Source organism: Pelodiscus sinensis, chromosome 1, assembly GCF_052426305.1.
Source record: "Pelodiscus sinensis isolate ZL-2025 chromosome 1, ASM5242630v1, whole genome shotgun sequence".
Classification (NCBI taxonomy): domain Eukaryota; kingdom Metazoa; phylum Chordata; order Testudines; family Trionychidae; genus Pelodiscus; species Pelodiscus sinensis.
Genome location: NC_143052.1, coordinates 146,660,150 through 146,678,053, shown reverse-complemented (window position 1 = coordinate 146,678,053; position 17,904 = coordinate 146,660,150). Strand labels below are relative to the sequence as shown.

At 45.1% G+C, this 17,904-nt stretch overlaps 1 protein-coding gene across 2 annotated transcripts in view; it reads right to left on the bottom strand.

Annotated features, from left to right (window-relative positions):
- The window catches only part of POLQ (DNA polymerase theta), a 134,130-nt gene continuing 116,226 nt past the window's right edge, over positions 1-17,904 (bottom strand). For both annotated transcript variants that reach the window (XM_014578482.4, XM_075905123.2), the window contains exons 29-30: positions 16,768-16,877; positions 1-2,211 (exon numbers count right to left, since the gene is read on the bottom strand). In XM_014578482.4, coding sequence (XP_014433968.4) covers positions 2,098-2,211; positions 16,768-16,877 — 224 coding nt within the window. In that variant the 3' untranslated portion in view covers positions 1-2,097. The remainder of the gene's footprint in view (positions 2,212-16,767; positions 16,878-17,904) is intronic.

The following is a 17,904-nucleotide window of genomic DNA, read 5'->3' as shown; positions in this document are numbered from 1 at the left end:
ACTCATGAAATCTCAATTCCAGACACCCTTTCTAACAGCACAATGGCTGTGCTTGAAATTAACAAGCAGTAGAAAAGTATCTTGCTGTTTTCAAAAGCCAAAGGTGTAAGAGTACTCCATCTAGGTGCGGGTTAAAACAGGAGCATCAAAGATTAATTCCGCAGTATCCTTTTACAGAAGAAGTTATGGGAGTTCATAAATGAGAGGATGAAGGAAAAGCTCTTGCATGAGGAGTGTGTGAAAAGATGGACTACCTAGCTTAGAAAGGAAATGAATAAGAGGGGATATGATGAAAGTCTAAAAAAAGATGGTCTAGAGAAGGCAGATTGGGAGCTTCTGTTATCCCTATTTCAACATGTTCAATTAAATTAAATGGCAGCAAATTTGGGACCAGACATTTATATGACAGGCTCGACAAATCTGCTTAGCTACTCGCCCATGGAGAGTAGATTTCAGCGGGTCACCCCATTCACCAGCGGTTCGCACATGCGCAGCTAGCAAGTGGTTTTCACCACAGTTTGGTGAAACTGTTTATATGGATAACAAGATTTCCAAATGGCTTGGTAGCACTTTATAGACTAACAAAACATGTAGATGGTATCATGAGCTTTCGTGGGCACAGCCCACTTCAGATGACAGGAGTTTTGAGTTTAGGATGTAGAGACCCAAATAAATAGGGGAGAAGGGGGAAGGGGAAAAAAAGGAAGGGGGCAGGAAACAAGGAGCAGAGGGTCTGAAAATATCAAAGGGAAAAACAAGTAGGCAGAAATGGTAATCTATAAGCACTTGAAAATTCGATAGTTAAAAAGAAGCAGATAAGGCTCAAAGGATAGCAATTAAATAGGAAGGGTACTAATGCAAGAAATCTACACAAAGAACTGTTGGCACCTTCACTGAATGTTAGGTTGATAATGTCCCAGCTATCCCTTCTCAACTGAGAAGGTGATCAGTGAAGGAATTGAATTTGTGGATGAATTGTAATTCCAACACCTCTCTGTGTATTTGGCTTGTAGAATTGGTTTGTGACAAAACAGCCACCTGGATAGTAGAAGATGAAATCTAGACAATTTTCAGCACAGGCTGACCAGCAGTATCAAAGTTTGTACCAAAGAAGGGGAAAGACTGGTATCTAAAGCTTAGCCATTTACAGCAAGAAGTCAATTAGTGTTTAAATTACTCATCAGCATGACAGGCCCCAAAATGCAAGTTGCTTCTTCTGGTCCCCAACTCCAGATTTTCTCAAGGTATATGGTTTTTATTTTTTGATGCTTTTTTTTAAATTGAGCATTAGAAGTTGTGACTTTTTAAGGGGGCGTTGTTTTTATTTAAAAACAACATCATTTTCTGAAGGTCAGTTCTAAGATGAACAGCATGCAGACAATAGGGATACAACAAGCCACTGACTTTGTTCAAATATTAAGGCCCTAGCAGGCTAACAGTATTCCTTCTAGCAAAGAGAATTCTCTGCTCTGGCTTACACGCCTACCCTATGAGGCAATTCTTTACTCGTAAAATACAACCTGTTTGTAAAATCATTTTCACACTTTAATAAAGTCTCTAAAATTCTGCCATCATATTAGGCTCACACAGCAGGGCCTGAAGTGTTGACCATACACGAAGTTTGTCATTAAATACAAGTAAAGTAACATCCTATTTCTTCTCTTATACACAGCTCTGCAGGAACACTTCCTGAGTGACTCATTTTTTATTTTATTAAAAAGGTCCATGTAATTTCAGATGCAGTAAAGTCATTATGTTTGGGTTTTTAAATCTATATCCTCAATTTACATATTTTAACAGGAATTCATTTAAATATTAGCATTTAGAAATTAATAATTTTACACCTCTGTAAACACTCCTTGATGTGCTATCTGACCTCATTGCCTTGAGGAATTCATACAAGTCTTCCAAAACATTTCAGAAGCCAGTCTGTAATATGCTTATTAAAAAGAAAAGGCACCAGTTAGCTCCCAACTTGCTGGATTTATCAGTAAGTATGCAGCTAATAATGTCTCCACCTGTGAGTAAGTTGGCACCTGCTCTGTAGAGTCTATGGAGCATGAAGTTTCGCCACCGTGAGAGGGTCTTGTTTCATGCTCACAACTCCAGCTCCTGCAGGTCTCCCCAGCTAGGTCCAATTTTCACTTTAACATTCAACTTCACCAAGAGTTTTATGGCATTTTCCATCTCGTGTTTGACAATCTGAGCTACCTGCAGGGAAACAAACAAGGTTAGATGTTTCAAGGAACTGTTGAGAGACCTAGAGCCACACACTTCAGATGCTCCATTTCATCGTCATCAGTTTGGCAGGTCAGGGGCTTGGAGCCCTCCACTGTGTATGTTTGGCTAGGTTCTCCATCGACAGGAACCTGACAAAATGTTTCAAGATTGATTACGATATATAAAAGGAGAGGCTTAGGGAAATATTAATACATTTTCTTACAGATCTGCATACACTGGAGACCTATCTTCCTGCTTCAGCCAGAAACAAATTCCACCAGCACTCTTCCCAAAGCATGCAAAGGAGAGAGGTGAAAGCAAACCATTTGAGTTACATTACAGGGGAGATAAAAAGCAAGGGAACCCAGGAATAAAGACCTCATTTTGTCAGTACAAGAGGCACGCTATAGAAGACACAAGAACTCAGAAAATAATCATTTTACCAAAATCATCCTATTGGATCCTCCTAATACACATTATCACACTAAACATATAGCTGCACAGTTACAGAACATACTGAAAGAGATATTACAACACATACTATATTATACCCAATGTACAACTGTCTACTTTTTGTTCTAAAAATCTACAAGCAGCACAGTTTTTCCCAAGATAACCCTGAACTTCAGTATTATCTTCAGGCCTGGCCAAAGGGTTTGCAGGGCCCAAGGCAAGAAGCTGGGAACAGGGCCCCGGGCCCAGCCGGTGGATGGTGAATACTTAGTAGCCCCGAAAGCACGGAGCCCAAAGCATTTGCCTTGCTTTCCTTGTCCTAGGGCCAGGCCTGATTATCTTCCCACTTGCCTGACTGAACTCCCCAATGCAAGTCTTTAAAATTTTCAGGTTCAAATGGAGCTATAGGCCACAAAAATTTCTATTCTCTATTTAGTGTATGCTACTGATATCAGAAATGTGGAATCATGACACTGAGGGTACAGAAAATACACACAGTGAAGAAACAAACCTCATGATACAAGCAGCTGCTTTAAAAGATCTAGTTTGACAAAGTATGCTGAATATAAAAGTCTGCACCATAGATGTCTGAAGATCTGATTGAAGGTAATCTTAGTGAATGAAAGGAATTTAGTGTGATACATAGGGATGTAACTAGGAGCACTAGCGTGAATTTAAGAACTAGAATAAGAAAAAGTATCAGAGAAAGTGTCAGGAGAGACATACTGGGCTCTCCAGGGAAGTGATGCAAACTGTATCCCATGGAATTTTTAAAAGGTTGAAAGAAACAGAAAATTGTCCTGTGAGAAGCAATCCTGCATTGACTCCATAAAGAACCACGAGATTGGGCCTGACAAATTCTGTGATTCTAAAAACACTGATAATTCCTAGTGCATCTGGGGGAGTGAAGCACAGGCTAGCCCTGCTTACACACTAACACTGACTAACATGCCTTACAAGTAAGGAATTTGCTTCAGTTTAGGCTTGAGTGTGATGACAGATTCTCATCCTTGGAGAGCCAAACCTGCCAAGGACATGTGTTTAGCCCAACAAATCATCTCATGGACACTTCCGTTCCCATTCACCATCATGAAAGGGAAGGTTACTCACCTTGTGTAGTAACTGGAGTTCTTTGAGATGGTTGTCCCCAAAGGTGCTCCAACTTAGGTGACTACAAAGCAGTGTCCATATTTGGTGGTGGGTGCTTCGGTTGTGCTAATTCAGTAGCTGCGAGAACAGTTCGCCCAAAGCGCATGTCTGTATCGGCAAACACCTGAATTGCGTAATGTTGCGTGAATGTAAATACTGAGGCCCAGGTTATGGCCTTGCATATGTCCTCAGTTGGTATCCCCTTAAGGAAGGCAGTTGTAGCTGCCATTGTTTTCATAGAGTGAGCCCTTATATGCCACAAGGAACTGCCTGCTGACATATCGTAAGCACCCTGATACCCATTTTGATAGTATTTGCTTGGATATGGGTAACCATCTTGATCTTTCCATAGATGACACAAAGAGTTGTATTGTAGATAAAAGCCTATTGCCCTGCAGACATCTAATGCGTGTAGTGCCCTTTCTCTGTCGTCTTCATGTGGTTTGGGGAAGAAGACAGGTAAGTGTATCGGTTTGTTGCATCGAAACAAAGAAAGTACTTCAGTTAGGAATTTAGGGTGTGTACATAGTACCACCTTGTCTTTCTGGAAGACCAAGCAGAGTGGTTGTGTCATGAGTGCACTTATCTCCCCCACCCTTCTTGCAGTAATTGCCACCAGAAACACCACCTTCACGGATAAATGTAGAAGGGAGCAAGTGGCCATTGGCTCAAAGGGTTTTCCCATAAGAGCCCTTAGGACCAAATTATGGTCCCATGCGGGGATCGGGTCCTGTCTTGGTGGAAACACATTCTGCAGGCCTTGAAGGAATCTTTTGGTAGATGGGTGAGTGAAGGCCAAGTATCTTTGTATCGGCAGGTGAATGCCACTATGGCGGCGAGAAGTACTCTGAGTGAGCTCAATGATAATTCCATCTTGTGCAGGTGTAGTAGGTAGGCCAGAACGTCTGAAATTGTGTTTTAAGCACCACAGTGTAAAGCGATGCCATTTCTGCCGGAATCTCTTTCTGGTTACAAGCCTGCAGTAGTTGATGAGGATTTGTTGCACCTCCTCTGGGTAGTTAGCCTCCTCCTGCATCAGTCAATCGCCAACCATGCATGAAGGTGAAGTGTGATCACTTCTGGGTAGTGTCTCTGTCCATCCTGTTGCATCAACAGGGATTGGAGTAGTGAAAGAGGTTAGAGCAGCCGAGCGCTCATCTGCAGTAGGTAGGGGTGCCCAGCCTGTCTGGGCAACTTTGGGGGTATCAATATGACCTTCGCTTTGTCCTGTCTGATTTTGAGAATTGTGCGTTGAAGCATTGGGAAACTGTAGAAAAACATGCAGTAGCGGTGTGTCCCATCTTATGCTGAATGTGTCTCCCAATGGCCCTGGGTCTATGCCGGCATGTGAGTAATAATATGGGCACCTCTTGTTTCTGTGGGTGGCAAATAGATCTATCATAGGAGCTCCCCATTTCTGAAAAACATAGCGGAGAATTGTGGGTTGGTCTCCCACTCATGTTTGTGAGAGCATCTTCCAGGACATTGCCCTTGCCTGGGAGGTTGGTGACTATCAGTGTTATTTTTCTCGGTATGCACTGCTCCCAGAGCTTCATTGCTTCCAATCAGTAAGATCGTGATCCTCCTTGTTGAGTGATAATGTACATTGTTGTGGTGTTATCCATTACTATTTGGACCATTTTGTTCTGAATTACAGAATGGAAGTAGTCACAAGCCTTGCAGACTGCCCAGAGTTCGAGGAGGCTTATATGTCCGTTCCCCTCATGTGTCAGCGGCCTTGTACCACTCATTCTCCCAGGTGAGCTCCCCAACCTATCAGGGAGGCATCGATGGTTGTTGTTCATGTTGTGTTTGGTCGCTGAAAGGGTATCCTGCCATACACATTGCGGTTTAATATCCACCATGTCAGCGTGGCCTTTATTTTGTTTGGCATGGAGAGCTGACTGCTCAGGTGATGTGTGCATGGTCTGTGTACTATTTTGAGCCATGCCTGTAATGGTCTCCTCTGTAGTCGGGCATGCGGTACCACGAATGTGGCCACTGCCATGTTACCCATTATCTAATGGTAAGGCAGTGCCTACACAGTTGGGCTGGACTGTATTAGGGTCACAAGGTCCTTGATCGCTGAGAACCTGTGTTCCCATAATGCCAGGGCCTTGTTGCAATCCAGATGTGCCTATGTGAACTCTGTTGTGTGCTGGGGAGAGGACACACTTTTCCGAGTTTATCTGTAAACCCCTGGATTCTAACAGTTTTCTGGTGGTCTCTACTGCCTTTTGTTTGCCATGTGCTGTGGGGTCTCTTAAACCAATCGTCTAGAAATGGGAATATGGTTATGCCCTCCTTCCTGAGGGGGCTGCTACCACTACCAGAGCCTTTGAAAAGACTCTTGGGGCTGTTAAGAGTCCGAAGGGCAGCACTTTGTGTTGGAAATGTTGATCTTTTATGGCGAATCTTAGAAAACGTCAGTAGGATTGATGGATGGTAATATGAAGATACACGTCCTGGAGGTCAAGGGTGGGCAGCCAGTCTTCCTTCTCTAAAGGCGGGAATGATGGTGGCTGGGTTTACCATCTTGAATTGCTGATAACGTAAAAAGTGGTTGAGTTTTTGAAGATCCAGAATCGGCCTCCAACCCCGTGACTTCTTGATGGCAAGGAAGTATTGGGGGTAGAAGCTCCTCCCTAGACAAAAAAGAAGAGGTTACTCACTTTGTGTAGTAATGATGGTTCTTCGAGATGTGTCCCCGTGGGTGTTCCACTCAAGGTGTCGGGTCCCAACCCGGCGCCGCTAGTCGGAGATTTCCAGAGCCATAGCCAAGCCGGACCGTGCATGCCTGAGAGCAGCACGCGGCGTTCGCGCCTTTGCAACGTCTCGTGGTCCGGCCCCCCCTCGTCAGTTCCTCTCACCGCTTGGTCTCTGAAAGATAAAGCAGAAAGACCCGGAGCGGGGAGGAGGGTGGGGCGTCGAGCACCCACGGGGACATCTCGAAGAACCATCGTTACTACAAAAAGTGAGTAACCTCCTCTTCTTCTTCGAGTGGTCCCCGTGGGTGCTCCACTCAAGGTGACTACAAAGCAGTAACCCAGAATGCGCTCCGGGTCAGTTATTTGCTACTGTGGATAGAACCACAGAGGCCACCACGGCATCTGAAGCCCACCTCCTAGTTATGGCATAATGATGCGCAAAAATTACACTAGAGACCCAGGTAGCCGCGTGGCAGATATCCGCAAGGGGAACTCCCTTTGCAAAAGCTTTGGAGGTTGCTACTGCTTGCGTAGAGTGAGCCCGAGTAAAGAAGGAAGAGGTTTGTTCCAAATCGAATGGCAATTTGTAATACAAAAAGAGTAATTAGTTTGGCAATGCGCTGAGTGGAAAGTGCCTTGCCCTTGGATCTCTGTGCCATAGATACGAACAGCCTGTCCGTGCGCCACCATTGGTGGGTTCTGTCTATATAGAAAGAAAGCGCAAGTCGGACATCGAGCGTGTGGAAAAGAGCGTCCTTACTTGAAGAGTGAGGCTTGGGGTAAAAAGCTGAGAGGACAATAGGCTCGTTAATGTGAAAGGGAGAGCAGACTTTGGGAATAAAGTCCGGGTGTAATCGTAGCATTACCATGTCTTTGGAAAAAACTGTGAAAGGAGGGCTTGCCATCAACGCCCCCAGTTCACTCACCCTTCTCGCTGATGTAATTGCAAGTAGAAAGACTGTTTTCATGGTTAGCATATGTAAAGAAACCGACACTAGAGGCTCAAAGGGAGGGTACATAATGGTATCCAACACTAAATCGAGATTCCAAGAAGGGGGAGGCGCCCTTCGTGGTGGGTATAAATTCATGAGTCCCTTTAAAAGCCTCTTTGTAATTTGATGAGAGAAGAGTGAGGAACCCTCTACTGGATGGTGGAAGGCACTAATAGCTGCTAAGTGCTCGTTTAAAGATGATAATGCAAGTCCCGAATTTCGTAGATGAAGGATGTAATCAAAAACATGATGCAGAGGAGATGAGAGAGGCTCTATGTTATTTTGAAGGCACCACTTAGAAAATCTCTGCCATTTCGCAAGGTAAGTGTTCCGCGTAGATTTTTTCCTGCTATGTAGAAGTATTGCTGTGACCTGTTCAGAGCACAGGTTCTCGTCTCCTTTTAACCACTCAGGAGCCACGCCATCAGATGTAATGCCTGGAGTCTGGAGTGTAACAGCGAACCTTGTTCCTGAGAAAGATGATCTTGGTGGAGAGGAAGGTGATATGGTGGCTGTATCAACATTTTGTGTAAAAATGGATACCAGGCTTGCCTGGGCCAGGCTGGTGCTAGCAAAATGACAGTCACCGCTTCTCCTCTGATTTTTTCCAGTGTTCTGGAGATGAGGGCCATAGGGGGGGAAAGCATACAGAAGTGCCTTCTTCCATCTGACTAGAAGCGCATTGTCGAGGGAGCCCTTGCCGAGCCCTGCTCTGGAGCAATATAGGCGACACTTCTTGTTGTTGGTCGTTGCGAAGAGATCTACGAGGGGCATACCCCATTTGCGAAATATCGCACGAACTACATCTGCCCTTATTTCCCACTGTGACCTACTAAACCTTCTTTCTTGTAGGTATGTCTGTGCCCATTGATTGTCCAATAGCCCTAGAGTCATTCAAGGTAAGGTTCAAGGTAAGGTTCTCAGCATCATTCTGGAATTCTCTTGGCCAACTCAAGAGCTGGAGCCATAACCCCTTCCACATAACTACCACTATGGAGATGGAATTGGCAGTAGTATCTGCAGCATCCCAAGATGCTTGAAGAACAGTTCTGGACAATAATTTGCCCTCTGAAAGAGTCCCATATGGTCCTGTGACAGGTGTTCAATAAAAGCAGTAAATCTAATATACAGGCAGTCCCCGGGTTACGTACAAGATAGGGACTGTAGGTTTGTTCTTAAGTTGAATCTGTATGTAAGTCGGAACTGGCATCAGCTGCTGCTGAAACTGATCAGTTTCAACAGTGGCTGAATCTGGACACCAGTTCCTCTTACATACAGATTCAAGGTAAGAACCCCAGGCGTCCCCAAGTCAGCTGCTGCTGAAACTGATCAGCAGCTGATTCCAGGAAGCCCAGGGCAGAGCAACTCTGCCTCGGGCTTCCTGTAGTCAGCCGCTGGTCAGTTTCAGCAGCGGCTGACTTTGGGACGCCTGGGGCAGAGCAGCTCGGGTGCTGCTGGCTTGGTCCAGTAGCGCGGCCGCTCCTCGGCGCTACTGGACCAACCCAGCAGCACCCCAGCTGCTCTGCCCCAGGCATCCTGATTCAGCCACTGCTGAAACTGATCAGCAGCTGAATCAGGACACCTGGGGCAGAGCAGCTGGGGTGCTGCTAGGTTGGTCCAGTAGCGCCAAGGAGCGGTGCTGCGGGACCAACCGGCAGTGCCCCACCTGCTCTACCACAGGCCCCCAGCTTTGCTCCACATCTCCCTGGTCTGCTGGGGGAGGCACTAGCTGCGTCCCCCCCCCCCCCAGAAGACCAAGGAGACATTGAGCAAAGCGGTGGAGGACCCGGGCCGAACCGTGGCTCTTCCAGATCAGCGCCGCGGGTCCGGCCCGGGTCCTCCGCGGCTTTGCTCAGCGTCTCCCTGGACTGCAGCTGATCTGGGAGCGGCCGCGGGTCCGGCCCCTGGTGCTCCCCCGCTTTGCTCCCATCTCCCTGGTCTGCTGGCTCTGCCAGCAGACCAGGGAGACGGGGAGCAGCTTTTCTCGCCCTGGAGAAGGCGGGTGGCGGGACCAGGCGTCCCGCTGCTCCAGTTCTCCGGGGCGAGAAATCCCTGTTCGTAACTGCGGATCCAACATAAGTCGGATCCGCGTAACTCGGGGACTGCCTGTAATTTGAAAAATTCTGTTTGGCCATGAACACTTGATCATTCGTGATCCTGACTTGCACTGTTGCTGACTAATGAAACTTCCATCCTAAGAGATCTATTCTCCTTTGGTCTTTGTCATAATGGGTAGCAGAGCCTCAGAGCTGTGGGACCCAGAGCAACATAATACTTCTGTCTGCTTGCTTACCTTTTGGTAGAATAGTAGCATGAATCTGCTATCCTGTCTTATCCATATCTAAGAGCACATCAGTAGATACTCAAATCCTGGAGTATGCTGTTGACTGCAGGATATCCAGCAGTTTGTGCTGAGTCTTTGATCTTTTTCAAGTGGAATTTAAAAAGCATCACCTACCATATTCGTGAGGTCTTGAAATTGCCAAAAATCATCGGCCAAGGAGGGTGGCAGATGCCTAACAACCTCACTGAGACACAAGGATGAAATAAGTGGTGGTGTTTTTTTGCCTTGATCTCCTATTTTCAAATGTCTCCTCCTCTGTGGGGGCTGGCTGGACAGGAGAGAACTGTATGACTCTAGCTTCCCTTTGAGGCAGTTCCAGTTTGGCAAATTTCTGCTGCTAAGCAGTCCAGAGATCCCAGTATGACACCTGGACACTTGATACAAAAGTGGGGCTGGTATACAGGATTTATTTCACCACCTTGATTATGCGTATAGTCTTCTCTGTGACTGTTAAAAACAGATTTCTAAAAGGATATGTTGGAGAACCCTGAAAAAAATGGAAGACGCCAACTGGAAGTCCTCTTCTTCCTCCTCAATATTAGACATACCTGCAGAAAAGAGAATGGAGAGGTACCTGCAGAAAAGGGAGGAGAGGAGCAAAGGACAGTGAAGATCTGGAGATCAGAATCTTGGAACCAACAGACGCTCATTACCCATGAAAAGTGGGGATTCTAACTTGACCATAACAAGTTCTTTATGTATCTGAATTTGTGTGGTACTAAATAGGGAATTGGTACAGATGCAGTAGCCAATTACATGGTAGCTGAGGTTGATGGTACCACTGAACATGTGGTGTCTGATGCCAATGCTTTGCTAAGTATCAAGTATGGCAAATAAGATAGGTACTGATGGGGCTGAACCTCATGGTGCAGTCTGGAGTTCCTTGAAGGGCACCAAGATCCTGTTTAATCCTTTTCTCCCCTTTGAGCTCCAGGACTTTCCATACCCATCAGTACCAGAGGAGGGATCCTTCAATTCAAGGGTATTGAACTGAGAGGCAACTATAGATTTCACAGAGGACCTGAGTTTCTTCAAAGCTGGCTCTGTAAGAAGAGAGTCCACGCTTTTCTTTTTGAAAGTCTTCCCTTTCTTAATGGAAGCCTATGCTGAGGTTGAAGGGAGACTGAATTTGTCTGGAGAAAAAAAAGAATGGAGCAGGGGGGTCTCCTAACCTGGCTCAGAAGCTGGTCAATGTGTTCCATGATCAGCAGTCTGAGTTTAATCTCCCTATTTTTCCTTGCTCTGGATTTTAGAGTCAGACAAAGTTACCTTTCTGAGAGCATTGCTAAGGAAACTTGGGCAACGCAATAGGCCTATACACACAATACCAAGACTTTATGTCAATCAAACAGCACCATTCCCTAACTTTCTCAACTAACCAAAATCCTCCCTCGTTAAAAACAAGCTGACAAGAGCTTGAGGTGATTCCATTAGGAAAAGTGAAGTATCTTAAAGAACTTGCCTCCTCTTTAAGATCTCCAACTGCCAATGGCATCTGCCCTCTGAGGATTAAACTAGCCCATAGCTTCATGGTCCTTTTACATTCCTGCTCATACCCCAAAGAGTTACATCAACAAAAACATCCATTTCTATCTCAGACAGTCCAGGAGTTTGTACCACCTCTATCAGACACAGACTTGGCCACAGTAAAGCATACATTTCTAACGTCCTTGTTAAATGCAATTTATATTTACAAATAAGTCACATGACTTGAAAACCTCTCAGGTACAAATTGCTACAGCCAGTCAGTTCAGCAGTACAATTCACCATGAACACATAATCCTAGTGGTCTGATCTCAGTGTGATGGCTGCAGAGCTGCCAAATAACTACCTAAGAATACTGAGATGTAATACTTTTATGAACACTGTATGATCTGGTCAGTGAGGGGAAGTTATTGTAGACTGGATTTATAAGCCTTTCCTCCAAGAATATACAGATTATCCTAATAAGAAACTATGGGAAAAATGAGCAGGAAAGCAACAAAATATATCCAGATAAGGAATTTCCAGACAGAACAACTGGGGGAAAATTACAAGAATATGGGGGAATTATTAGCCTTGAGGAGACTGTATCTAATTTTCAGCAAAGATACAAGACTTATTTGGCCAGCCTCGTAACCCAGACATCAAAATGACACTAACCGAGAGAGGAAAGGTGAGGTTAATTATCAAGGGCTGTCCAAGGGGACAGGCCAACACAAAGAGAAACTCTGAACAGAGCCTGAAGAAACTGGGCCTTCCCCACATCCAGGGAATAGTAAGTTTTAGGGAGAAATAGGCACACAGAGAGATAGGTTTATTGTCACAAGATCTGTTTTTCTGAAATGCTTTTGTTCTAAGTAAATATACTTAGCGTCAAGAATGCTGTTTGGGCACTGAATAGCCCTGTCAAAACTTCTGGAGAGAAATTAACTGCAAGTGCTGTTACCTTAGGCAGACCTGACTTGGGGGTAACCACAGGTGACTGCAGCCCAGGACCCAGTCAGAGAGTGAGAGAATGGCAGTTTGATTCCACATGCCCTGGTTTTGGCCCTAGATGTCTGAAAGATTGCCTCTCCCTCTGACCATGACCTCTGTGTTCCACCAGGACGATGAAGCTGTCAACTGCCATAGAGCAGTGTTTCTCAACCAGTGGTACGAGTACCCTTAGAGACTGAGAGAAGTTTGAGGGGTACATCAACACAACTGAAATTTGGAGAAAACTGAATTTTTGTTTTACGTTTTACAGCATTTTATTATTTTTGTACTTTTTACACCCAAAAATTCATTGCCTGCCCAGCTACAATTAAGTTGTTTAAACAAATGTGTTGCAATGGTAGAAAAAAATTGTGTGTCTGAAAACTGTAGGTACTGGGGGTACTTAAATTTTTTTAAGGGAGGTACTTTATTTAAAAAAAGGTTGACAAACACTGCCATAGACAATTCATGAGCACAGGAAACAAAACTTTCACAGGCACTGAACTAAAACTAGAGAACTTGCCATTTACAGAACTAATAAATTCTTCTCTCTCATACACACAAATGACAAGCATATAAATCAGTGATTCTCAACTTATTACACATTGTGGACTGAACATGCAATGTATTACCCGGGCTGGGTTACAGAGCAGCGTCAGTCCTGATACTAGTCCTCCATGGCACAAGGCCAGTCGGCAGCTCTGGCATCCTGCCATATGGCTGCCCTGGCCCCTAGAGCTCATGAAACCAGCTAGTAGCACTGGCTGCCACCGCGTGGTTAGCCCAGATTTCAGAGCTTATAGGGACTACTGGAAGACTCGGATCCCTGACCTTGAGGGGGCTGGCTAGCAGTCCTGACCCTGGACTCCCACCACTGGGGTGGGCTGGTGGCCCTGATCCCAACCATGCTGGGTGGTGGAGCAGCCTATAATCCTCCACACCCAGGAACCTGGTAGATCTCAGTACATCAGCAGCTTTTAGCTCACAGATGATCTAGGCCGCAGCTGTGTGCTAACTGGGCCATGGCTTGAAAACTGCTGCCTGAGAAATCTGGAGTAGAAATGCAAGAGTGAATCCAGGCAACGATGCCTTATGTAAATACATCAAGGATTCTAAGTGAGAAGGGGAAAAGAAAATGCAGCTGCTTCCAATCTGAAATGCTTAGCCGGTGCTCAGATACTATGGTGACTAGGGACATATAAATGTATAGATAGGTTAGAAATACTTTTAGTTGTTTTTGAATGCACTTTAGCAGCTGGAAATAAATTAGAGCTAGCATTAAGCATGTAACCAGGCCAACTCTCCACAGACCATAATTGCTATAGCAGCCAAAAAACAGTATTGTTTACATCCTTCTACAGTCTTTACATAAGGCACAGGTAGAGAAGAGAAACTTTCCTCTGATCTATGTTTTTCCCTAAAAGATATGCTTTAGTTCACCAAGAAGTCCCATGGCTTGTGTTATACAGGGGATCAAACAACCTCACCTGCCCCAAAAAGCAATCCACAACAATGCATTCAAAATGAATATGCAGGAAGGAGGGAAAAAGTGATCAGTCATTCCAAAGAAAACAGATTCTATAACATTTGTTAGCCAAATCTAGACTAGAAATGCAAGAGTGAACCCAGGCAATGATACTTGATGTAAATACATCAAGGATTCTAAGTTGCTGCATAGAATATCTGCTGGATGGAACAGACAATGAGTAGTGCTGTGGCACTTTATAGACTAAGATTTATTGGAGCATAAGCTTTCGTGGGCAAAGACCTACTTTGTCAGATGCAAAGTGGGTCTTTGCCCAAGAAAGCTTATGCTCCAATAAATCTGTTAAGTCTATAAAGTGCCACAGGACGTTGTTTATGCAGATTCAGACTAACACAGCTACCCCCTGATACTTGCTAGGTGGAAGTAGTTATAAGGCAGGCTACAGAAGCTGATATTACTTCTGTCTCAAGGTGACCATGAAGTTGCAGGCCTATTAAGACATAACAATAAAGGATGCATCAGGAACGTACATAGCCCAAGTTCTTCTGAAGACAACATGATATATTGATCTATTGTCAAAGTGTGGAAGACTGGATAGTCTAGGAACTTTAGCCCACTTCAGATTGAAAGATTAGAATATTTTCACATCAATTGCAAGGAAATGGGCTGTTCTGAAATGGACATGTAGCTGTGGACAAAATTATGGACAGGATTCAGAAGATGGAATTCTGATATCTGTGGAAGGAATTTGGGATATTTTTTAAACACCAGCTTATTGTTAAAAACTTAGTTTTAAAAAAGAGTTGGACAGTCAACTGCCATCTGAAGTTCTCTCTGTCAGGAAGTGATGTCTGCCAGAATGAAAACAACCTCCTGTTAGAAAAGTGAACCCAGAGTTGAAGAGGTTCCAGAAGCTGGTCTACCTTCAGTGCATTTCTGGAAAGCCAAACAGAAGAGGTGAACTCTAAGGGAAGATGCCTCATACAGACGGACAAGTGAAGAATACAACTGAACAGATTTCACAGCAAGCCAGCTTGTAATCTGATCTCATTCTGTTAAACTCCTTCCAGGCAGCTATGAAGGCTGTACTTGCTTTAAAACACCATATTCTCTATTTGGAGTCGCAGCTTATAAGGAGAAGTACCTCAGCAGAAGATGTCAAGAAGTCTCCCTATTCTGTGTGATGAGATGTAGTGAGACTCTCTGGGAATAGCCACTGCAAGTCCTAAATAGTGTTAGCGACGAGGAGTCCTGTGGCACCTTATAGACTAACTGAAGTGTAGGAGCATAAGCTTTCGTGGGCAAAGACCCACTTCATCAGATGCATGTGGGTCTTTGCCCACAAAAGCTTATGCTCCTACACTTCAGTTAGTCTATAAGGTGCCACAGGACTCCTCGTCGCTTTTGCAGATTCAGACTAACACAGCTACTCCTCTGATACTAAATAGTGTTGAGAACCTTATTTAGCACTGGTAAGGGCATTAAGATAATGGAATCTTTATTAATATCTCCTCAACTTAATCGGAACCAGAAGCAATGGGGGAGGAAACATGTATATTTCTTCCAACCAGCAGTGAATGGCAATGTCATCTTCCATCAAAGCCTTTACTTGACACTTTGTGCAGAGGAGCATTTAGTGCTCACTGGAGAGAACACCACACTTGGGCATGCCCCACGTTAGAAAGGTCTCATCTGCTTCTACTTGATCCAGAAACCACTGCCATGAGCCTATTACCAATTGTCTTAGCCTGCCTATCTTATGGTATACAGCAGTGGTCCCCAACCATTTGGGGTTGCCGGGTGCCAGGGGGCGTGGCTGTTCGCCCGCCGGGCGCCCGGGGGGGCGGGGACCCCCCATAGCCGCATTCTGGGGCCGGCGCTCTCCCCTCAAGCGCCGCGCGCCCGGGGCCGGCGCTCTCCCCCCCCTCCCCCAAGCGCCACGCGCCCAGTGCTCTCTCCCCCAAGCGCCGCGCGCCCGGGGCCAGCGCTAGCGCTTTCTCCCCCCCATGCGCCGCGGGGGGTGAATCCGCGGCGCGCCCGGGACCGGCTCCGCGCATGCACCACGTGCCCGGGGCCAGGCCAGCCCTGAGCACTTGGCGGGCATCGAGAAATGCCCCCGCGGGCGCACCGTGTTGGGGACCACGGGTATACAGGGTCACACTCTAGGGGAGACAAAACCATGACAGCTGAGTCAGAGGTTTTCAAGTATCCTATCCAGGAATCAAAGGTAGAGGAGTATCAGCAAATGTGATTGCCTTGTCTGAGTCATTGAGTGTCTGAAGCAGCACATGCTTGAAATCAGTGCCAACCACCAGCAGAGCACTCTCCCTCTGCTCTGAGTCAGACAGACACATCGAAGGTGTAGAAGCAGCCTGGGGACTCTTCTTTCTAGATTTGGAAGGGAAAGAGACAAGTACCAAACACACAGCATCCTTCTTCCCTCACACACATTCTAAACTACAACAACAAATAAATAATACATTTAGTGACTCAATACATAATAATTCATTTAGTGACTCAATGCACAAAGCAAAGTTGGCCCCATGAGGCAGAAAACTCCCAAACTCAAAGAATCCTTTAAGTAAGGAGGGAAAGTTGTCCATGAATATTGTAGTGTACACACATTCAGAGCAGCTGCACAGGGGAGCTACTTCACCATGCTGAGTCAGTCTGAAAGTTGCAGGTAACTAGAGATCACCAGCATTCCAAGCCAAGGCAGCATTTCTTTAGTCTAGAACTTTAGCCAGGTGACGTCCTGACTTACTCAAAGAATCTGGATTCAAGACTGTTTCTCTTTTTACACCTCTATGGCCTTAAGAAAAAACTTTATTTTAATAGACTCATAGGGCATGAGTTTGCAAACAGCTCACGAATAGAAGACAGATCTCTAGAAAGGAACTTAACCAGGTTGTTATAGAAAAGAACATGGGCTCTTCTATAAGCAAATACATTCCCTACCTGAATTACACTGTCTTCTGCAACCTCATAGAGGAGCTCATCATGGAGCTGGAGGATGAAGAAACCTCCACTCTGTAACTTCGCTCTGTTTCTCCTCCTGTCTAACCTTCCTGTACAGGGAAAACATATACACAATTAACCAGCATCACACACAATCATATCTGTTTTAGCCCAAAAGACCTACATACCTTCATAATGCTACAAACAAGAATTGTATGACAGAGTCCAAGATGAAAAAAAAATTACACATGCGGATATAAGGACAGATATATAAAATATCATTATTATACTAATTGAAGGCTGCATCCACTGTTCACTATGCTTGGCAACACCCCCTCTCTGGCAGCTTTTGCCACCAGAGAGAGTGATGACATTCTGTCATGCAGCAGGAAAAACTTTTTTATGTAGAGAGTTTATTTCAATATTCACTAGGGATGTTAATGTGCAACTGTGTACATGGTTAACCCGTAAGACTGGGCTCCTCGATTAAGCCTCACAGGTACACGCACTCCTTCCTTCCCCGATGCTTCTGTGAGGAAGGAGGTGGTAACCCATGCACCTAGGCAGCTGGCTAAAGCCAGCTCCCTGTACCTGCCTGCACTCACCCTTCACACAGTTTTGGGGGGAGGGCTGGAGCCGGTACTTCCAGAGAATTTTTAAAGCAGCTCCCTATGAGCACCAGCTCCTACAGAGCTGCCTGCCCCCTACAGTGCTGCGTTGGTATCAGAAGATGCCGGGGGGTGGGGAGAAGAAAGGGGGAAGAGGAGAAGACATGCGGGACCTAGTGCCCATGGGGAGGTGGCTTAAAAGCCAACCATCATGTAAAAGTGTAACCTCTTTGTTTACAAAACAAAATGTATTTTAACATCCCTAATATTCATACAACTGTCTTTATTTAAAGAATGTTAATGCAAAGCTTTTCAAATATAGATATTCTAGCCTTAAATTATAAAGATGTAAATTAGGAAAAAAAACAAAGACATCCACTTCTCCTACACCATCTGTTTTACAAGCAAATTTTAAACACAATCACATTGGGTTTAATGAGAATTTGGTATATAATGTTCTCTCAAGCAATAAATTAGAAAGCTGTTGCTTCCAAAACTGTTTTAATAGCTAATTCTAAAAAGGCAGTGA